At 48.8% G+C, this 18,051-nt stretch overlaps 1 protein-coding gene across 1 annotated transcript in view; it reads right to left on the bottom strand.

The window, feature by feature from the left end:
* LOC144689206 (uncharacterized) overlaps positions 1-13,105 on the bottom strand; it is a 52,802-nt gene extending 39,697 nt beyond the window's left edge. The window contains exons 1-2 of the mRNA XM_078556317.1: positions 13,023-13,105; positions 10,384-10,544 (exon numbers count right to left, since the gene is read on the bottom strand). Of these exons, the coding sequence (XP_078412443.1) occupies positions 10,384-10,544; positions 13,023-13,041 (180 nt within the window). The 5' untranslated portion in view covers positions 13,042-13,105. The remainder of the gene's footprint in view (positions 1-10,383; positions 10,545-13,022) is intronic.
* Positions 13,106-18,051: the final 4,946 nt, after the last annotated feature.

Raw genomic sequence — 18,051 nt, forward strand, 5'->3', positions numbered from 1 at the left:
ACTCCAACATCACTGTCACTCTCCAACACTCCAACATCACTGTCACTCCCCAACACTCCAGCAAAATTACTGTCACTCCCGAGCACTCCAAAAGCATTGTCACTTGCTAATACTCCAACAGCACTTTCAATCCCCAAAACTCCTACATCAGTGACACTCCCCAACACTCCAATAACATCACTGTCACTCCTCAACACTCCAACATCACTGTCACTCCACAACACTCCAACTTCACTGACACTCCCCAACACTCCAATAAAATCACGTTCACTCCCCAAAATACCAACATCACTTTCACTCCCCAACACACCAACATCACCGTAACACCCCAACACTCCAACAGCACTGTCACTCCCTAACACTCAAACAGCATTGTCACTCCCCAATACTCCAACAGCACTGTCAATCACCAGCACTCCAACATGAGTGACACTCCCCAACACTCCAATAACATCACTGTCACTCCTCAACACTCAAAGAACAGCACTGACACACCCCAACACTCCAACATCACTGTCACTCTCCAACACTCCAACATCACTGTCACTCCCCAACCCTCCAACATCACTGTCACTCCCCAACACTCCAACATCACTGTCACTCCCCAACACTCCAACATCACTGTCACTCCCCAACACTCGAACATCACTGTCACTCCCAAACACTCCAACATAACCGTCACTCCCCAACACTCCTACATCACTGATACTCCCCAACATTCCAACAACATCGCTGTCACTCCCCAACACCCCAACTTCATCACTGTCACTCACCAACAGTCTAACATCACTGACACTACCCATCACTTCGACAACATCACTATCCCTCCTCAAGACTCCGCCAACACTGATACTCCCCAACACTCAGATAAATTCACTGTCACTCCCCAGCACTTCAAGCAACATCACTGTCACTTCCCAACACTCCAACAACACTGACACTCTCCAACACCCCAACATCACTGTACTCCCCAACACTCCAACAAGATCACTGTCACTCCCCAAAACCCCAACATCACTGACACTCCCCAACACTCCAACATCATTGTCACTCCCCAACACTCCAACATCACTGTCACTCCCCAACACTCCAACAACACTGACACTTCCCAACACTCCAACAACATCACTGTCACTCCTCAACACTCCTACATCACTGATACTCCCCAACATTCCAACAACATCACTGTCACTCCCCAACACCCCAACATCATCACTGTCACTTACCAACAGTTTAACATCACTGACACTACCCATCACTTCAACAACATCACTATCCCTCCTCAAGACTCCGACAACACTGACACTCCCCAACACTCCAACAAGATCACAGTCACTCCCCAAAACCCCAACATCACTGACACTGCCCAAAACTCCAACATCACTGCGAGTCCCCAACACTCCAACATCACTGTCACTCCCCAACACTCCAACAACATTACTGTCACTCCCCAACACTCCTACATCACAGTCACTCGCCAACGTTACAACATTACTATCACTCCACAACACTCCAACAACATCACTGTCACTCCCCAACACTCCAACAACATCACTGTCACTCCACAACACTCCAATATAATCACGTTCGCTCCCCAAAATTCCAACATCACTTTGACTCCCCAACACACCAACATCACTGTCAGTCCCCAACACTCCAACATCACTGACACTCCCCAACACTCCAACATCACTGACACTCCCCAACACTCCAACATCACTGTCACTCCACAACACTCCAATATAATCACGTTCGCTCCCCAAAATTCCAACATCACTTTGACTCCCCAACACACCAACATCACTGTCAGTCCCCAACACTCCAACATCACTGACACTCCCCAACACTCCAACATCACTGACACTCCCCAACACTCCAGTAACATCACCGTTACTCCTCAATACTGCAACAACACTGTCATTCCCCAAAACTCAAGCAACATCACTGTCAATCTTCAACACTCCGACAACACTGACACTCCCCAACACTCCAACAACATCACTGTCACTCCCCAACACTCCAACATCACTGACACTGCCCAATACTACAATAGCATCACATTCATTCCCCAAAACTCCAACATCACTGTCAGTCCCCAACACTCCAACATCACTGTCACTCCACAACACGCCAACATCACTGACACTCCCCAACACTTCAACATCACTGACACTCCCCAACACTCCAACAACATCACTGTCACTCCCCAACACTTCAAAATTACTGACACTCCCCAACACTCCAATAAAATCACGTTCGCTCCCCAAAATTCTGACATCACTTTCACTCCCCAACACACCAACATCACTGTCGCTCCACAACACTACAACATCACTGACACTCCCCAACACTCCAACATCACTGACACTCCCCAACACTCCAACACGGGCACCCTCCAACACTCCGGCAACAGCACTGTCACTCCCCAACACTCCAAAAGCACTGTTAAAGCTCAACACTCCAGCAACATCACTGTTACTCCCCAATACTCCAACAGCACTGTCACTCCCCATGAATCCTACATCATTGACACTCCCCAACAGACCAACAGCACTGTCACTCCCCAACACTCCAACATCACTGTCACTCCCCAAAATTCCAACAACATCATTGTCACTCCCCAAAAATCCAGCAACATCACTGACAGTCCCCAACACTCCAGCAACATTACTGTCACTCCCCAACACTCCAACAACATCACTGTCACTCCCGAGCACTCCAACATCCCTGACACTCTCCATCACTCCAACAACATTACTGTCCCTCCCCAACATTCCAACATCACTGACACTCCCCAACGTTCTAATAAATTCACTGTCACTCCTCAGCACTCCAACAGCACTACTGACACTCCCCAATACCCCAACAACACTGTTACTCCCCAACACTCCAACAACATCACTGTCACTCCCAAACACACCAACATTACTGACATTCCCCAACACTCCAACAGCATCACTGACACTCCCCAACAACCCAACATCACTGTCACTCCTCAACACTCCAACGACATCACTATGACTCCCCAACACTCGACCATCACTGTCCCTCCCCAACACTCCAACATTACTGATGCTTCCCAACACTCCAGCAACATCACTGTCACTGCCCAACACTCCAGCAACCTCACTGCCACTCCCCAACACTCCAACCTCACTGCCACTCTCCAATACTCCAACACCACTGACACTCTCCAACACTCTAACATCAATGACACTCCCCAACACTCCAACAACATCACTGTCACTCCACAACCCTCCAACATCACTGTCACTCCCCAACACTCCAACATCAATGACACTCCCCAACACTCCAACAGCACTGTCACTCCCCAATACCCCAACAACACTGTTACTCCCCAACACTCCAACAACATCACTTTCACTCCCCAACACTCCAAACTCACTGACACTCCCCAAATCTCCAATATAACTAACACTCCCCAACACTCCAACAACATCCCTGTCACTCCCCAACACTCCTACATCACTGTCAATCCTCAACACTCCAACAACTTCAGTGTAACTCGCCAACACTCCAACAGCCATGTTACTCCCCAACCCATCAACATCACTTTCACTGCTCGCCACTCCAACAACATCACTGTCACTCCCCAACACTCCAACATCACGGTCACTCTCCAACACTCCAACATCACTGTCACTCCGTAACAGTCCAACAAAATCACTGTCACTCCCCAAAAACCCAACATCATTGTCACTCCCCAACACTCTAACATCACTGTCACTCCTCAACACTCCAACATAACTGACATTCCCCAATAATCCAACAACGTCACTGTCACTCCCCAAAACTCCAACAGCACTGTTACTCACCAATAATCCTACATCATTGACACTCCCCAACAGACCAACAGCACTGTCACTCCCGAACACTCCAACATCACTGTCACTCCCCAACACTCCAACTACATTACTGTAACTCCCCAAAACTCGAACAACATCACTGACAGTCCTCAATAATCCAGTAACATTAATGTCACTCCCCAACACTCCAAGAACAAGACAGACAATCCCCAACACTCCAGCAACATCACTGTCACTCCCCAACACTCCTACATCACTGTCACTCCTCAACGCTCCAACAACGTCACTGTAACTCGCCAACACTCCAACAACATCACTGTCACTCCCCAACACTCCAACAGCACTGTCAATCCCCAACACTCCAACATCACTGTCACTCCCCAACACTCCAACATCACTGTTACTGCCCAACACTCCAACATCACTGCCACTACGTAACAGTCCAACAAAATCACTGTCACTCCCCAAAACCCCAACATCATTGTCACTCCCCAACACTCTAACATCACTGTCACTCCCCAACACTCCAACATAACTGACATTCCCCAAAATCCAACATCATCACCGTCACTCCCCAACACTCCAACATCACTGTCACTCTCCAACACTCCAGCAACCTCACTGCCACTCCCCAACACTCCAACCTCACTGCCACTCTCCAACACTCCAACACCACTGACACTCTCCAACACTCTAACATCACTGTCACTCCCCAACACTCCAACATCACTGTCACTCCCCAATACTCCAACAACATCACTGTGGCTCCAACATCACTGTCATACCACAACAATCCAACATCACGGGCAACCTGCAACACTCCAGCAACAGCACTGTCACTCCCCAATACTCCAAAAGCACTGTTAAAGCTCAACAGTCCAGCAACATCACTGTCACTGCCCAAAACTTCAACAGCACTGTCACTCCCCAAAACTCCAACTACATTACTGTAACTCCCCAATACTCGAACAATATCACTGACAGTCCCCAACAATCCAGTAACATTACTGTCACTCCCCAACACTCCAAAAGCACTGTCACTGCTCAACACTCCAGCAACATCACTGTCACTCCCCAACACTCCTACATCATTGACACTCCCCAACAGACTAACACCACTGTCACTCCCCAACACTCCAACATCACTGTCACTCCCAAACACTCCAACATAACTGACATTCCCCAACACTCCAGCAACATCACTGTCACTCCCCAACAATCCTACATCATTGACACTCCCCAACAGACCAACAACACTGTCACTCCCCAAAACTCCAACATCACTGTCACTCCCCAAAACGCCAACAACATCACTGTCACTCCCTAAACTCCAGCAAAATCACTGACAGTCCCCAACACTCCAGCAATATCATTGTCACTCCCCAACACTCCAACAACATCACTGTCACTCCCCAGCACACCAACACCACTGTCACTCCCCAATACTCCAACACCACTGTCACTCCCCAACACTCCAACAACATGACTGACTCTCCCCAACACTCCAACAAAATTACTGTCACTCCCCAGCACACCAAGACCACTGTCACTCCCCAACACTCCAACATCCCTGACACTCCCAGCACACCAACACCACTGTCACTCCTCAACACTCCAACATCACTTACACTCGCCAACATTCTGATAACTTCACTGTCACTCCTCAGCACTTCAAACAACATCACTGTCATCCCCAACACTCCTACATCACTGACACTCCCCAAATCTCCAATGTAGCTGACACTCCCCAACACTCCAAGAACGTCACTTTCACTCCCCAACACTCCTACATCACTGTCACTCAACACTCCAACAACATCACTGTCACTCCCCAACACTCCAGCAACTTCACTGCCACTCCCCAACACTCCAACCTCACTGCCACTCTCCAACACTCCAACACCACTGACACTCTCCAACACTCTAACATCACTGTCACACCCCAACACTCCAACATCACTGATGCTTCCCAACATTCCAGCAACAGCACTGTCACTCACCAACACTCCAACATCACTGTCACTCCCCAAAACCGCAATATCACTGTCACTCCCCAACACTCCAACATAACTGACATTCACCGACAATCCAACAACATCACTGTCGCTCCCCAACACCCCAACATCAATGACACTCCCCAACACTCCAACAACATCACTGTTGCTCCACAACCCTCCAATATCGCTGTCATACCCCAACACTCCAACATCATGGACACCCCCAACACTCCAGCAATATCACTGTCACTCCCCAACACTCCAAAAGCACTGTCACTCCCCAACACTCCAAAACCACTGTAACTCCCCAACACTCCAAGAACATCACAGTCATTCCCCACACTCCAACAACATCACAGTCACTCCTCAACACTCCAACAACATCACTGTCACTCCCCAACATTCCAACAACATCACTGTCATTCCCCAACACTCCAAAAGCACAGTCATTTCCCAACACTCCAAAAGCACAGTCACTCCCCAACACTCCAACAACACTGTTACTACTCAACACTCCAACAACATCGCTGACAGTCCCCAACAATCCAACATCACAGGCACCGTCCAGCACTCCAGCAACAGCACTGTCACTCCCCAACACTCCAACATCCCTGACACTCCCCATCACTCCAACAACATCACTGTCACTCCTCAACACTGCAAAAGCACTGTCACTCCCCAACACTCCAACCTCACTGCCACTCTCCAACACTCCAACACCACTGACACTCTCCGACACTCCAACACCACTGCCACTCTCCAACGCTCCAACACCACTGACACTCTCCAACACTCTAACATCATTGTCACTCCCCAACACTCCAACATTACTGTCCGTCCCCAACACTCCATCATTACTGACTCTTCCCAAGACTCCAGCAGCATCACTGTCACTCCCCAACACTCCGCAACCTCACTGCCACTCCCCAACACTCCAACCTCACTGCCACTCTCCAACACTACAACCTCATTGCCACTCTCCAACAGTCTAACATCACTGTCACTCCCCAACACTCCAACATCAATGACACTCCCCAACACTCCAACAACATAACTGTCACTCCACAGCCCTCCAACATCACTGTCACTCCCCAATACTTCAAAATCCTGTCACTCCCCAGCACTCCAACAGCACTGTCACTCCCCAACACTCCAAAATCACTGTCACTCCCCAACACTCCAACTACATTACTGTAACTCCCCAATACTCGAACAACATCACTGACAGTCCTCAACAATCCAGTAACATTACTGTCACTCCCCAACACTCCAACAACAAGACTGACATTCCCCAACACTCCAGCAACATCACTGTCACTCCCCTACACTCCTACATCACTGTCACTCCTCAACACTCCTACAACGTCACTGTAACTCGCCAACACTCCAACAGCAATGTTACTGCCCAACCCATCAACATCACTTTCACTCCTCACCACTCCAACAACATCACTGTCATTCCCCAACACTCCAACAGCACTGTCACTCACCCACACTTCAACATCACTGTCACTGCCCAACACTCCAACATCACTGTCACTCCTCAACACTCCAACATCAATGACACTCCCGAACAATCCAGTAACATCACTGTCGCTCCACAATTCTCCAACATCACTGTCATACCCAAACACTCCAACATCACTGTCACTCCTCAACACTCCAAAAATATCACAGTCACTCCCCAACACTCCAATATCACTGTCACTCCTCAACACTCCAACAATATCACGGTCACTCCTCAACACTCCAACATCACTTTCACTCCTCAACACTCCAACAACATCACTGTCATTCTGCAACACTCCAACAACACTGTCACTCCCCAACACTCTAACAGCACTGTCACTCCCCAACACTCCAACAACATCAGTTTCACACCCCAACACACCAACATCATTGTCACTCCCCAACACTCCAACATAACTGACATTCCCCAACACTCCAACAACATCACTGTCATTCACCAACACTCCAACATCACTGTCACTCCCCAACACTCCAAAATCACTGTCACTCCTCAACACTCCAACAATATCACGGTCACTCCTCAACACTCCAACATCACTTTCACTCCCCAACACTCCAACAACATCACTGTCATTCCCCAACACTCCAACAACACCGTCACTCCACAACACTCCAACAGCACTTTCACTCCTCAACACTCCAACAACATTACTGTCACTCCCTGACACTCCAACAACACTGTCACTCCCCAACACTCCAACAGCACTGTCACTCCCCAACACTCCAACAGCACTGTCACTCCCCAACACTCCAACAACATCAGTTTCACACCCCAACACTCCAACAGCACTGTCACTCCCCAACACTCCAACATAACTGACATTCCCCAACACTCCAACAACATCACTGTCACTCCCCAACACTCCAACATCATTGTCACTCCCCAACACTACAACATCACTGTCACTCCTCAACACTACAACAACGTCACGATGTCTCCCCAACACTCCAACATCACTGTCCCTCCCCAACACTCTAACATTACTGACGCTTCCCAACACTCCAGCCACATCACTGTCAATCCCCAACACCCTAAAAGCACTGTCACTCTCCATTAATCCTACATCATTGACACTCCCCAACACACTAACATCACTGTCACTCCCCAAAACTCCAACAACATCACTGTAACTCCCCAAAAGTCCAACAACATCACTGACAGTCCCCAACAATCCAGTAACATTACTGTCACTCCCCAACACTCCAACAACATCACTGTAGCTCCCCAAAACTCCAACAACATCACTGACAGTCCCCAACCATCCAGTAACATTACTGTCAATCCCCAACACTCCAACAACAAGACTGACAATCCCCAACACTCCAACAACATCACTGTCACTCCACAGCACTCCAATACCACTGTCACTCCCCAACACTCCAATACCACTGACACTCCCCAACACTCCAACATCAATGACACTCCCCAACTCTCCAGCAACATCAATGTCGCTGCACAACCCTCCAACATCACTGTCATACCCAAACTCTCCAACATCACGGGCACCCTCCAACACTCCAGCAACAGCACTGTTACTCCCCAATACTCCAACATCACTTTCACTCCTCAACATTCCAACAACATTACTGTCACTCCCCAACACTCCAACAACACTGTCACTCCCCAACACTTCAACAGCACTGTCACTCCCCAACACTCCAACAGCACTGTCACTCCCCAACACTCCAGCAACATCACTGTCGCTCCATAACCCTCCAACATCACTGTCATACACCAACACTCGAACATCACCCTCCAACACTCCAACAACAGCACTGTCACTCCCCAACACTCCAAAAGCACTGTTAAAGCTCAACACTCCAGCAACATCACTGTCACTCCCCAACATTCCAACATCACTGTCACTCCCCAGCACCCCAACATCACTGACACTCCCCAACACTCCAACAACATCACTGTCACTCCCCAGCACTCAAATACCACTATTACTCCCCAACACTCCAACATCCCTGACACTCCCTATCACTCCAACAACATCACTATCACTCCCCAACACTCCAACAACACTGTCACTCCCCAACACTTCAACAGCACTGTCACTCCCCAACACTCCAACAGCACTGTCACTCCCCAACCCATCAACATCACTTTCACTCCTCACCACTCCAACAACATCACTGTCACTCCTCAGCACTTCAAACAACATCACTGTCATCCCCAACACTCCAACAGCACTACTGTCACTCTCCAACACTCCAACATCACTGCTACTCCCCAACACTCCAACTGCACTGTTACTCCCCAACACTGCAACAACATCACTTTCACTCCCCAACACTCCAATATCACTGACACTCCCCAAATCTCCAATATAACTGACACCCCACAACACTCCAACAACATCATTGTCACTCCCCAACACTCCTACATCACTGTCACTCCTCAACACTCCAACAACGTCACTGTCACTCGCCAACACTCCAACAGCAATGTTACTCCCCAACACTCCAACATCACTGTCACTCCCCAACACTCCAACAATATCACTGTCACTCCCTAACACTCCAACAGCACCACTGTCACTCCCCAAAACCCCAATATCACTGACACTCCCCAATACCCCAACAACACTGTCACTCCCTAACACTCCAACATAACTGACATTCCCCAACAATCCAACAACATCACTGTCACTCGCCAACACTCCAACATCACTGTCACTCCTCAACACTCCAACATCACTGACACTCCCTAATACTCCAACAATATCACTGTCAATCCCCAACACTCTAACATCACTTTCACTCCCCATCACTCCAGCAACATCACTCTCACTCCCCAACACTCCAACATTACTGACGCTTCCCAACACTCCAACATCACTGTCACTCCCCAACACTCCAACATCACTGTCACTCCCCAACACTCCAACATCACTGTCACTCCCCAACACTCTGACAACATCACTGTCACTCTCCACACTCTGACTTGATGTTTGCCATTGACTATCCACTCTCTCTACATCACTGTCTTCACAAACCCCTTCCATCAGAGCCCCGGTATCTACCTTATACCAGCTAACCGCTCGGTAATGGTGTCGCTCCAGCCTTGTGGCTGTGCAGGGTAGTGTGGCTGTTTCTGTACACCGGGCTGTTATCGAGTTCCATACTGCGGAGATGGCTGGTGTGAGACAGAGTAAGAGCAGCACTGTCCACTGGTGAGTAAACTCTGTGGATAACAAAAGAGAATTATTACAGAGGTTCACACTGTCCAACATGAGTTGTGGTCTCCTTCTTGAATGGCGTTCAGGAGGGACCAGCCACATTCTCTATTGTTTATCTGGGAATCGAGGCCAGGATTCCTGGCAGGTCATTTGACCATGGGAGGCATCACAACACATCTGTTTCCCTTCCTCCATATGGTTATTACTGGGAAGTCATCAGGAGACAGAGATAGACTCAACATTGAGCAGCTTACATATTGCAGTTTTGTTCTGCCTTGCCTCTATGCACAGAGCCATTGAGGGGCATTATTCACTGCTGGGGGTGATTATGAAATTTGCAGAAAGCCCTCATATGCTGGGCCTAATTTAGCTGAAGCTGGATATCTCAGTGTATGTGCTGGGTATCTCACTATGTCCACTGTGTATCTCAGTGTGTACACTGGGTATCTCATTGTGTCCCTGTGTATCTTAGTGTTTACACTGCGTATCTCACAGTGTACACTGTGTATCTCAGTGTGTACACTGGGTATCTCAATGTGTCCCTGTGTATCTTACTGTGTACACTGGGTATCTCACTGTGTTCCTGCTTATCTCACTCGTACACTGGGTATCTCACTGTGTCCCTGTGTATCTCACTGTGTACATTGGGATCTCACTGTGTCCCTGCGTATCTCACAGTGTACATTGTGTATCTCAGTGTGTACATTGTGTATCTCAATGTGTACACTGGGTATCTCATTGTGTTCACTGTGTATCTCAGTGTGTACACTGGGTATCTCATTGTGTACACTGGGTGTCTGATTGTGTACACTGGGTATCTCATTGTGTACACTGGGTGTTTCATTGTGTACACTGAGTGTCTCATTGTGTACACTGGGTACTACACTGTGTACACAGGATATCTCACTGTGTACAGGGTATCTCACTGTGTACACCGTTAGTTAGACATTGGGCAGACTCATCCCAGATTTGCGCAAAGTCTGGTAGTGGGCAGGAAAAAAAGTTGTTTTACCTGCCGGCCTCAATGGCGGGTTTTTGTGCCATATTGTACCATTCCCACCTCATTAATTATGCAGCCACAGGAAACACGCCATCTCACTGATGGGTGGCCTCTGATTTGGCCACCACGCTGTTACTTCATAGGGCGCCATATTTAAACTGTAGCCGCGAGCACACTTCTCAATGCTTGCAGCCCAGGACCGGTCTGGTGAAGACCTGGCCCTGAAAGCCAAGAAGAGTGTAGCCCTCCCCAATTTCAGTGATGCACCCCTGGGACGCCTTCTGGATGCTGTGCAGGCCCACTGCAATGTCCTCTACCCCCACTCTGACCACAGGAGGCCCATCGGTCTCATCACTCTGGCATGGGAGGCGGTGGCAGTGGTGATTAGCGCCAATGCTGCACACAAGAGGTTGGCCATCTAGTGCTGAAAACAGATGAATGATCTCATCCGTGCAGCCAGGGTAAGGCAACCATCACATCACTTTAAACTCACACTCACAAGGTCAAGACACATTCATTGGCATCTCACTCACTGCCAGCTCAAGGGACAGCACCACCCATTCTCTCACATGCCCTCACATCTCCATCTGGCCTCATCTCCTCTAGAGACTGCCTCATCAGCCCTCACCATCTTGAGGCCACTTGCACAGATCGACATGTGCCCCCACACACACACACCCTGGGACACCCCCCTTCCCCAGTACAGCCCTCGCCCTGCAGCCTCTTCCCTTGCCTGAGGCCACTTCTCTCCCTTCCCCAATCAAGCCCTAGCCCTGAAGCGATTGAAAGGCCACCCCTGCCTTATGGCAGGTCTGGTAGGTAGAGACCTGCCCGTGAACCCCCCTAAAAGTGCTGTGGTGCTGCCTGTGAAGCCTGGCGCTGATAACGCGAGTGCTGTCCAAAGCAAACAAACCTCGAAATCCTGGGCGAAGTGCAGTTCACCAGGTGCGCGGATGATCCAGTGTGGCGTGGCGTGGCGTGGCGGTGGGGGTGATTCCAGTGAACAGGGATTATTATGAGATACTAAAGTATTGAAATGAGGTTCCCAAATCATGGCGGCAGGCAACATGGCCCAGCATTGTCAGATGGAGCAAACAATCATAAACTGGTTTCATAACGACGTGAAACCGATTTTTGGCTGTCTGACCATATTGTGGCGCACCCCCCCACCCCCCCCACCCACCACCATTGCCTAACGTGGGACAAACAATTGGTCAAAGCTCACTCAGTACAGAGAGATCCCAATAAAAGACACAATAAGACCACTCTTCCTCACTACAGCCAAACTCACCGCCTGTCACTGACACACCCAACACCAAGATCCCCGTTTGACAAGCAACTCCCGCAAATAGAGGCTGTCAAGTTCTGGAGCTGAATATTACACTGGTTAACCTCAGCTGTTTCAGTCCCAGCCTGAAATATCAGCAGAATTCAGTAGAATAAGTGTTAAACACAGCAAGCTAGGACGAGAGATGCCACTCACCATCCAGTCCCTGCTTCATATTTGCTTCAAATTATGAAACTTCCTGTTCAAGCCTGAGTTTGACTGATCACCGCTGGTCACAGTTCTCACCACAATATCTCGAAACTCTGGCAGCAGAACTTTTATATTCGATTCAGAAAGTGGGTGTCACTGAAAAGGCTGGTGTTTACTGCCTACCTCGAGTTAGCCTGGATATGTAAAGGCAGGGAACTCACTGCAGTCTTGTGTCCTCTCCATTTCACAAGAGCTGGAAACAGGGACAAGGGGTAGACAGAAATTGTGTCTTGATGCAATTAGAATAGAAATCATAGGATCATAGAGGGAGGCAATTCAGCCCATCCTGCTTGCTCTGGCTTTTCAAATGACCTATCCAATGTCTTCGTTTCCTCCAATCTTTCCCCATCAAAAGGTAAATGTAATTCGTTATTTATCAAATTCCCTTTATAAAGTCACCACTAAATCTGCTTCTACCACCCTTTTAGGCAGCACATTCCAGATCACAACAACTTGCTGTGTAAACAAATTCTGACTTCCGGTTCTTTGCCAACCTGTATCCTCTTGTTGCCAACCCTTCTGCCACTGGCAACACTTTCTTCTTATATATCTGTTATTCTGATACCTCTCTTAAAGCTCCTCTTAACTTTCTCTACTCTAAGGAGACCAACCCCAGTTTCTCCATGTAACAGAAATGACTTATCCCTGGTATTTTATTTTGATTCATTCCAGGATGTGGGCATCACTCACAAGGGCAGCATTTACTGCCATCCCTCATTGCCCTCGAGAAGGGAATGGTGAGCCATTACCTTCTTGAATACAACTGAATGGCTTGCTAGGTCAGTTGACAGTTACATTGCTTTGGGTCTGGTGTCACATGTAGGCTGGTCCAGGTAAGGACGACAGATTTCCTTCCCTAAAGGATGTTAGTGAACTGTATGGGTTTTTCAGCAATCTGGTCATTTCATGGTCACTGTTGCTGAGACTAGCTTCCTAAAGTGTGGACATATCTTCCAGACTGGGTTTGCCGCAGGTGGTGAGGGAACCAACAAAAGGGAAAAACCTACTTGACCTCATCCTCACCAACCTGCCTTTTGCAGATGAATCTGACCATGACAGCATTGGCAGGAGTGAGCATGACATAGTCCTTGTGGAGAAAAAGTCCCATCTTCACATTGAGGATACCCTCCATCGTGTTTTGTGGCACTATCACCGTGCTAAATGGGATAGATTTCGAGTAGATCTAGCAACTCAACACGGGGCATCCATGAGGCGCTGTGGGCCATCAGTAGTAGCAGAATTATATTCAACCACAATCTGTAACCTCATGACCCAGCATATCCCCCTCTCTACCATTACCACCAAGCTGGGGATCGACCCTGGTTCAGTGAAGAGTGCAGGAGGGCATGCCAGGAGCAGCACCAGGCATACCTAAAAATGAAGACACAGGACTACAGACAAGATAAGTTGTCCAAACAGTTTGATGGTGAGTGATTGGTTTAATCAATGCAGTTGGTGAGGGACTGTGGTCTAGATGGAGTATTAGTGAGAGACAGTGATCTAGAGCCAGTGTTTCTCAAGCTAGTGTCTGCAGATGGTCTGAGCTGGGAGGTGAGAGCAGAGTGCGGCCTTTACGCACGTAGTGCAGTGTGGGCTGACTGTCTTATCTGGGAGAGGTGCATGTCTGGAGAAGAGCTGAGTGATGCAGGAACATCAGCAGGTAGGCCCACAGTTACCAAGGCAGGTGGTGAGCAACAAATGAGTTCAGCCTTGTTCATGAAGACAAGAGAGTTTTTAAAAAATTACTTAAACTAAAAAATGGTTACCAAAATACAAGTTCATCTAGATGTTACGAGCATTATTTCATATTATTATATGAGATAATAATATAACATGAAATGAATACTCATCCATTTGAAAAGGGGTCCTTGAACCAAAAGAGTTTGAGAACCATTGCTTTAGACAGAAGGTTTAGTAATGACAGATTTTGCCTCAGGATTGGGTCAAGAAGTAATGGGAGAGGGGTGATGGGATTGGGTGAGAGGGTTGAGTGAGTGATGATGGGATTGGGGGAAGGGTGATGGGATTGGGGAGGTGGGTGATGGGATTTGGAAAGGAGGCGATGTGATTGGGTGAGGGATGATGGGATTCGGGGAGGGGTGATGGGATTGGGTGAGGGATGATGGGATTTGGGAAGTGGGTGATGGGATTGGGAAGGACATGATGGGATTGGGTGGGGGACGATGGCATTTGGGAAGGGGATGATGGGATTGGGTGGGGATGATGGGTCTTAGGAAGGGGGTTCATGGGATTGGGTGGAGGATGGTGTGATTTAGGAAGGGGGATGATGAGATTGGGTGAGGGATGGTGGGATTTGGTAAAGGGTTGATAGGATTGGGTGGGGATGGTGGGATTTAGGAAGGGGGATAATGAGATTGGGTGGGGGATGGTGGGATTTAGGGAAGGGGGTGACGGGATTGGGTGAGGGATGATGGGATATTAGAAGTGGGTGATGTGATTTGGGTGGGGGATTAATCTGCTCAGAGGTTCAGTAGAATCGGGTTAGTTTCTGATTTGTTGTAAACAGAAATGGAAACGTCAGACCAGAAACCACAACCTGGAGAGAGCTCCAACAGGAAGTCAGCACTGACCTTTGAAGAATTGAAACATGAAACGATTTGTTTCAATTCTGAATGAGCCCATCACATTCGCCAGGAACAGGAGCACTGCCCGGGTCAAAGAGGCAGTGATTCTAAATGGGGGGTTTGTGTGTGGGGTTGGAGGGGAGCATTGTGACAGGGTAAAATGAAGAGAAGGAGACTGCTGAATAAGATCCAAAGATGACTGAAAGGGAGATTGGGATTGCGACAGTGGGATGTGGAGCAGCTTGTGGATCGAAGCAAGGGATATGAATCAGCATAGTCAGGGAGCAGGGGTACGACAATTAGCCAAGTAATAATGGAGCTTCAGTATGATGACTGATGTCAGGAAGGAGCTGGACAATATGCAAGGGTGTGAAGGAAGAACAGTCAGCAGGGACTGAAAGTTCACCTCAGAGTCAGTGATGACAAAAGACTCGTCAGGGAAACAGAAGTCAAGTGGGTTTGGAACAGGAGTAAATGGAAATTGATCCAAGAAAGAAGGAAGGAAGTGAATAGGGAAAGGAGCAGACTGCAGAAGAAACATGCAACTAAGGAGAGCAGGAGAGAGTAAGGAGATCTGGGGAGAGAATAAGGGGAGAGTAAGAAGAGCAGGAGAGAAAATAAGGGGAGAGTAAGGAAAGCAGAAAAGAGTACGGAGAGCAGAAGAGAGAGTAAGGAGAGAGTAAGGAGAGCAGGAGAGAGAATAAGGGGAGAGGACGGAGAGCAGGAGAGAGAGGACGGAGAGAAGGAGAGAGAGGACGGAGAGCAGTATAGAGAGTATGGAGAGCAGGAGAGAATAGGAAAGCAGGAAAGAGTAAGGAAAGCAGGACAGAGTAAGGGTAGCAGGAGAGAGTAAGGTAGCAGGAGAGAGTCAGGAAAGCAGGAGAGAGTAAGGAGAGCAGGAGAGAGTAAGGAGAGCAGGAGAGAGTAAGGAGAGCAGGAGAGAGTAAGGAGAGAGTAAGGAGAGCAGGAGAGACTAAGGAGAGCAGGAGAGAGTAAGGAGAGCAGGAGAGAGTAAGGAGATCAGGAGATAGTAAGGAGAGCAGGAGAGAGTAAGGAGAGCAGGAGAGAGTAGGGAGAGAGTAAGGAGAGCAGGAGAGAGTAAGGAGAGAGTAAGGAGAGCAGGAGAGAGTAAGGAGAGCAGGACAGAGTAAGGACAGCAGGAGAGAGTAAGGAGAACAGGAGAGAGTAAGGAGAGCAGGAGAGAGTAAGGAGAGCAGGAGAGAGAAAGGAGAGCAGGAGAGAGAAAGGAGAGCAGGAGAGAGTAAGGAGAGCAGGAGAGAGTAAGGAGAGCAGGAGAGAGTAAGGAGAGCAGGAGAGAGTAAGAAGAGCAGGAGAGAGTAAGGAGAGCAGGAGAGAGTAAGGAAAGCAGGAGAGAGTAAGGAGAGCAGGAGAGAGTAAGGAGAGCAGGAGAGAGTAAGGAGAGCAGGAGAGAGTAAGGAGATCAGGAGATAGTAAGGAGAGCAGGAGAGAGTAAGGAGAGCAGGAGAGAGTAGGGAGAGAGTAAGGAGAGCAGGAGAGAGTAAGGAGAGAGTAAGGAGAGCAGGACAGAGTAAGGACAGCAGGAGAGAGTAAGGAGAACAGGAGAGAGTAAGGAGAGCAGGAGAGAGTAAGGAGAGCAGGAGAGAGAAAGGAGAGCAGGAGAGAGAAAGGAGAGCAGGAGAGAGTAAGGAGAGCAGGAGAGAGTAAGGAGAGCAGGATAGAGTAAGGAGAGCAGGAGAGAGTAAGGAGAGCAGGAGAGAGAAAGGACAGCAGGAGAGAGTAAGGAAAGCAGGAGAGAGTAAGGACAGCAGGAGAGAGTAAGTACAGCAGGAGAGAGTAAGAAGAGAGTAAGGGAAGCAGGAGAGAGTAAGGAGAGCAGGAGAGAGTAAGGGGAGCTGGAGAGAGTAAGGAGAGCAGGAGAGAGTAAGGAGAGCAGGAGAGAGTAAGGAGAGCAGGAGAGACTAAGGAGAGCAGGAGAGAGTAAGGAGAGCAGGAGAGAGTAAGGAGATCAGGAGATAGTAAGGAGAGCAGGAGAGAGTAAGGAGAGCAGGAGAGAGTAGGGAGAGAGTAAGGAGAGCAGGAGAGAGTAAGGAGAGAGTAAGGAGAGCAGGAGAGAGTAAGGAGAGCAGGACAGAGTAAGGACAGCAGGAGAGAGTAAGGAGAACAGGAGAGAGTAAGGAGAGCAGGAGAGAGTAAGGAGAGCAGGAGAGAGTAAGGAGAGAGTAAGGAGAGCAGGAGAGAGTAAGGTGAGCAGGAGAGAGTAAGGAGAGAGTAAGGAGAGCAGGAGAGAGTAAGGAGAGCAGGAGAGAGTAAGGAGAGAGTAAGGAGAGAGTAAGGACAGAGTAGGGAGAGTGTAAGGAGAGAGTAAGGAGAGCAGGAGAGAGTAAGGAGAGCAGGAGAGAGTAAGGAGA

The sequence above is a fragment of the Cetorhinus maximus genome, chromosome 13 (assembly GCF_964194155.1).
Source record: "Cetorhinus maximus chromosome 13, sCetMax3.hap1.1, whole genome shotgun sequence".
Lineage (NCBI taxonomy): Eukaryota > Metazoa > Chordata > Chondrichthyes > Lamniformes > Cetorhinidae > Cetorhinus > Cetorhinus maximus.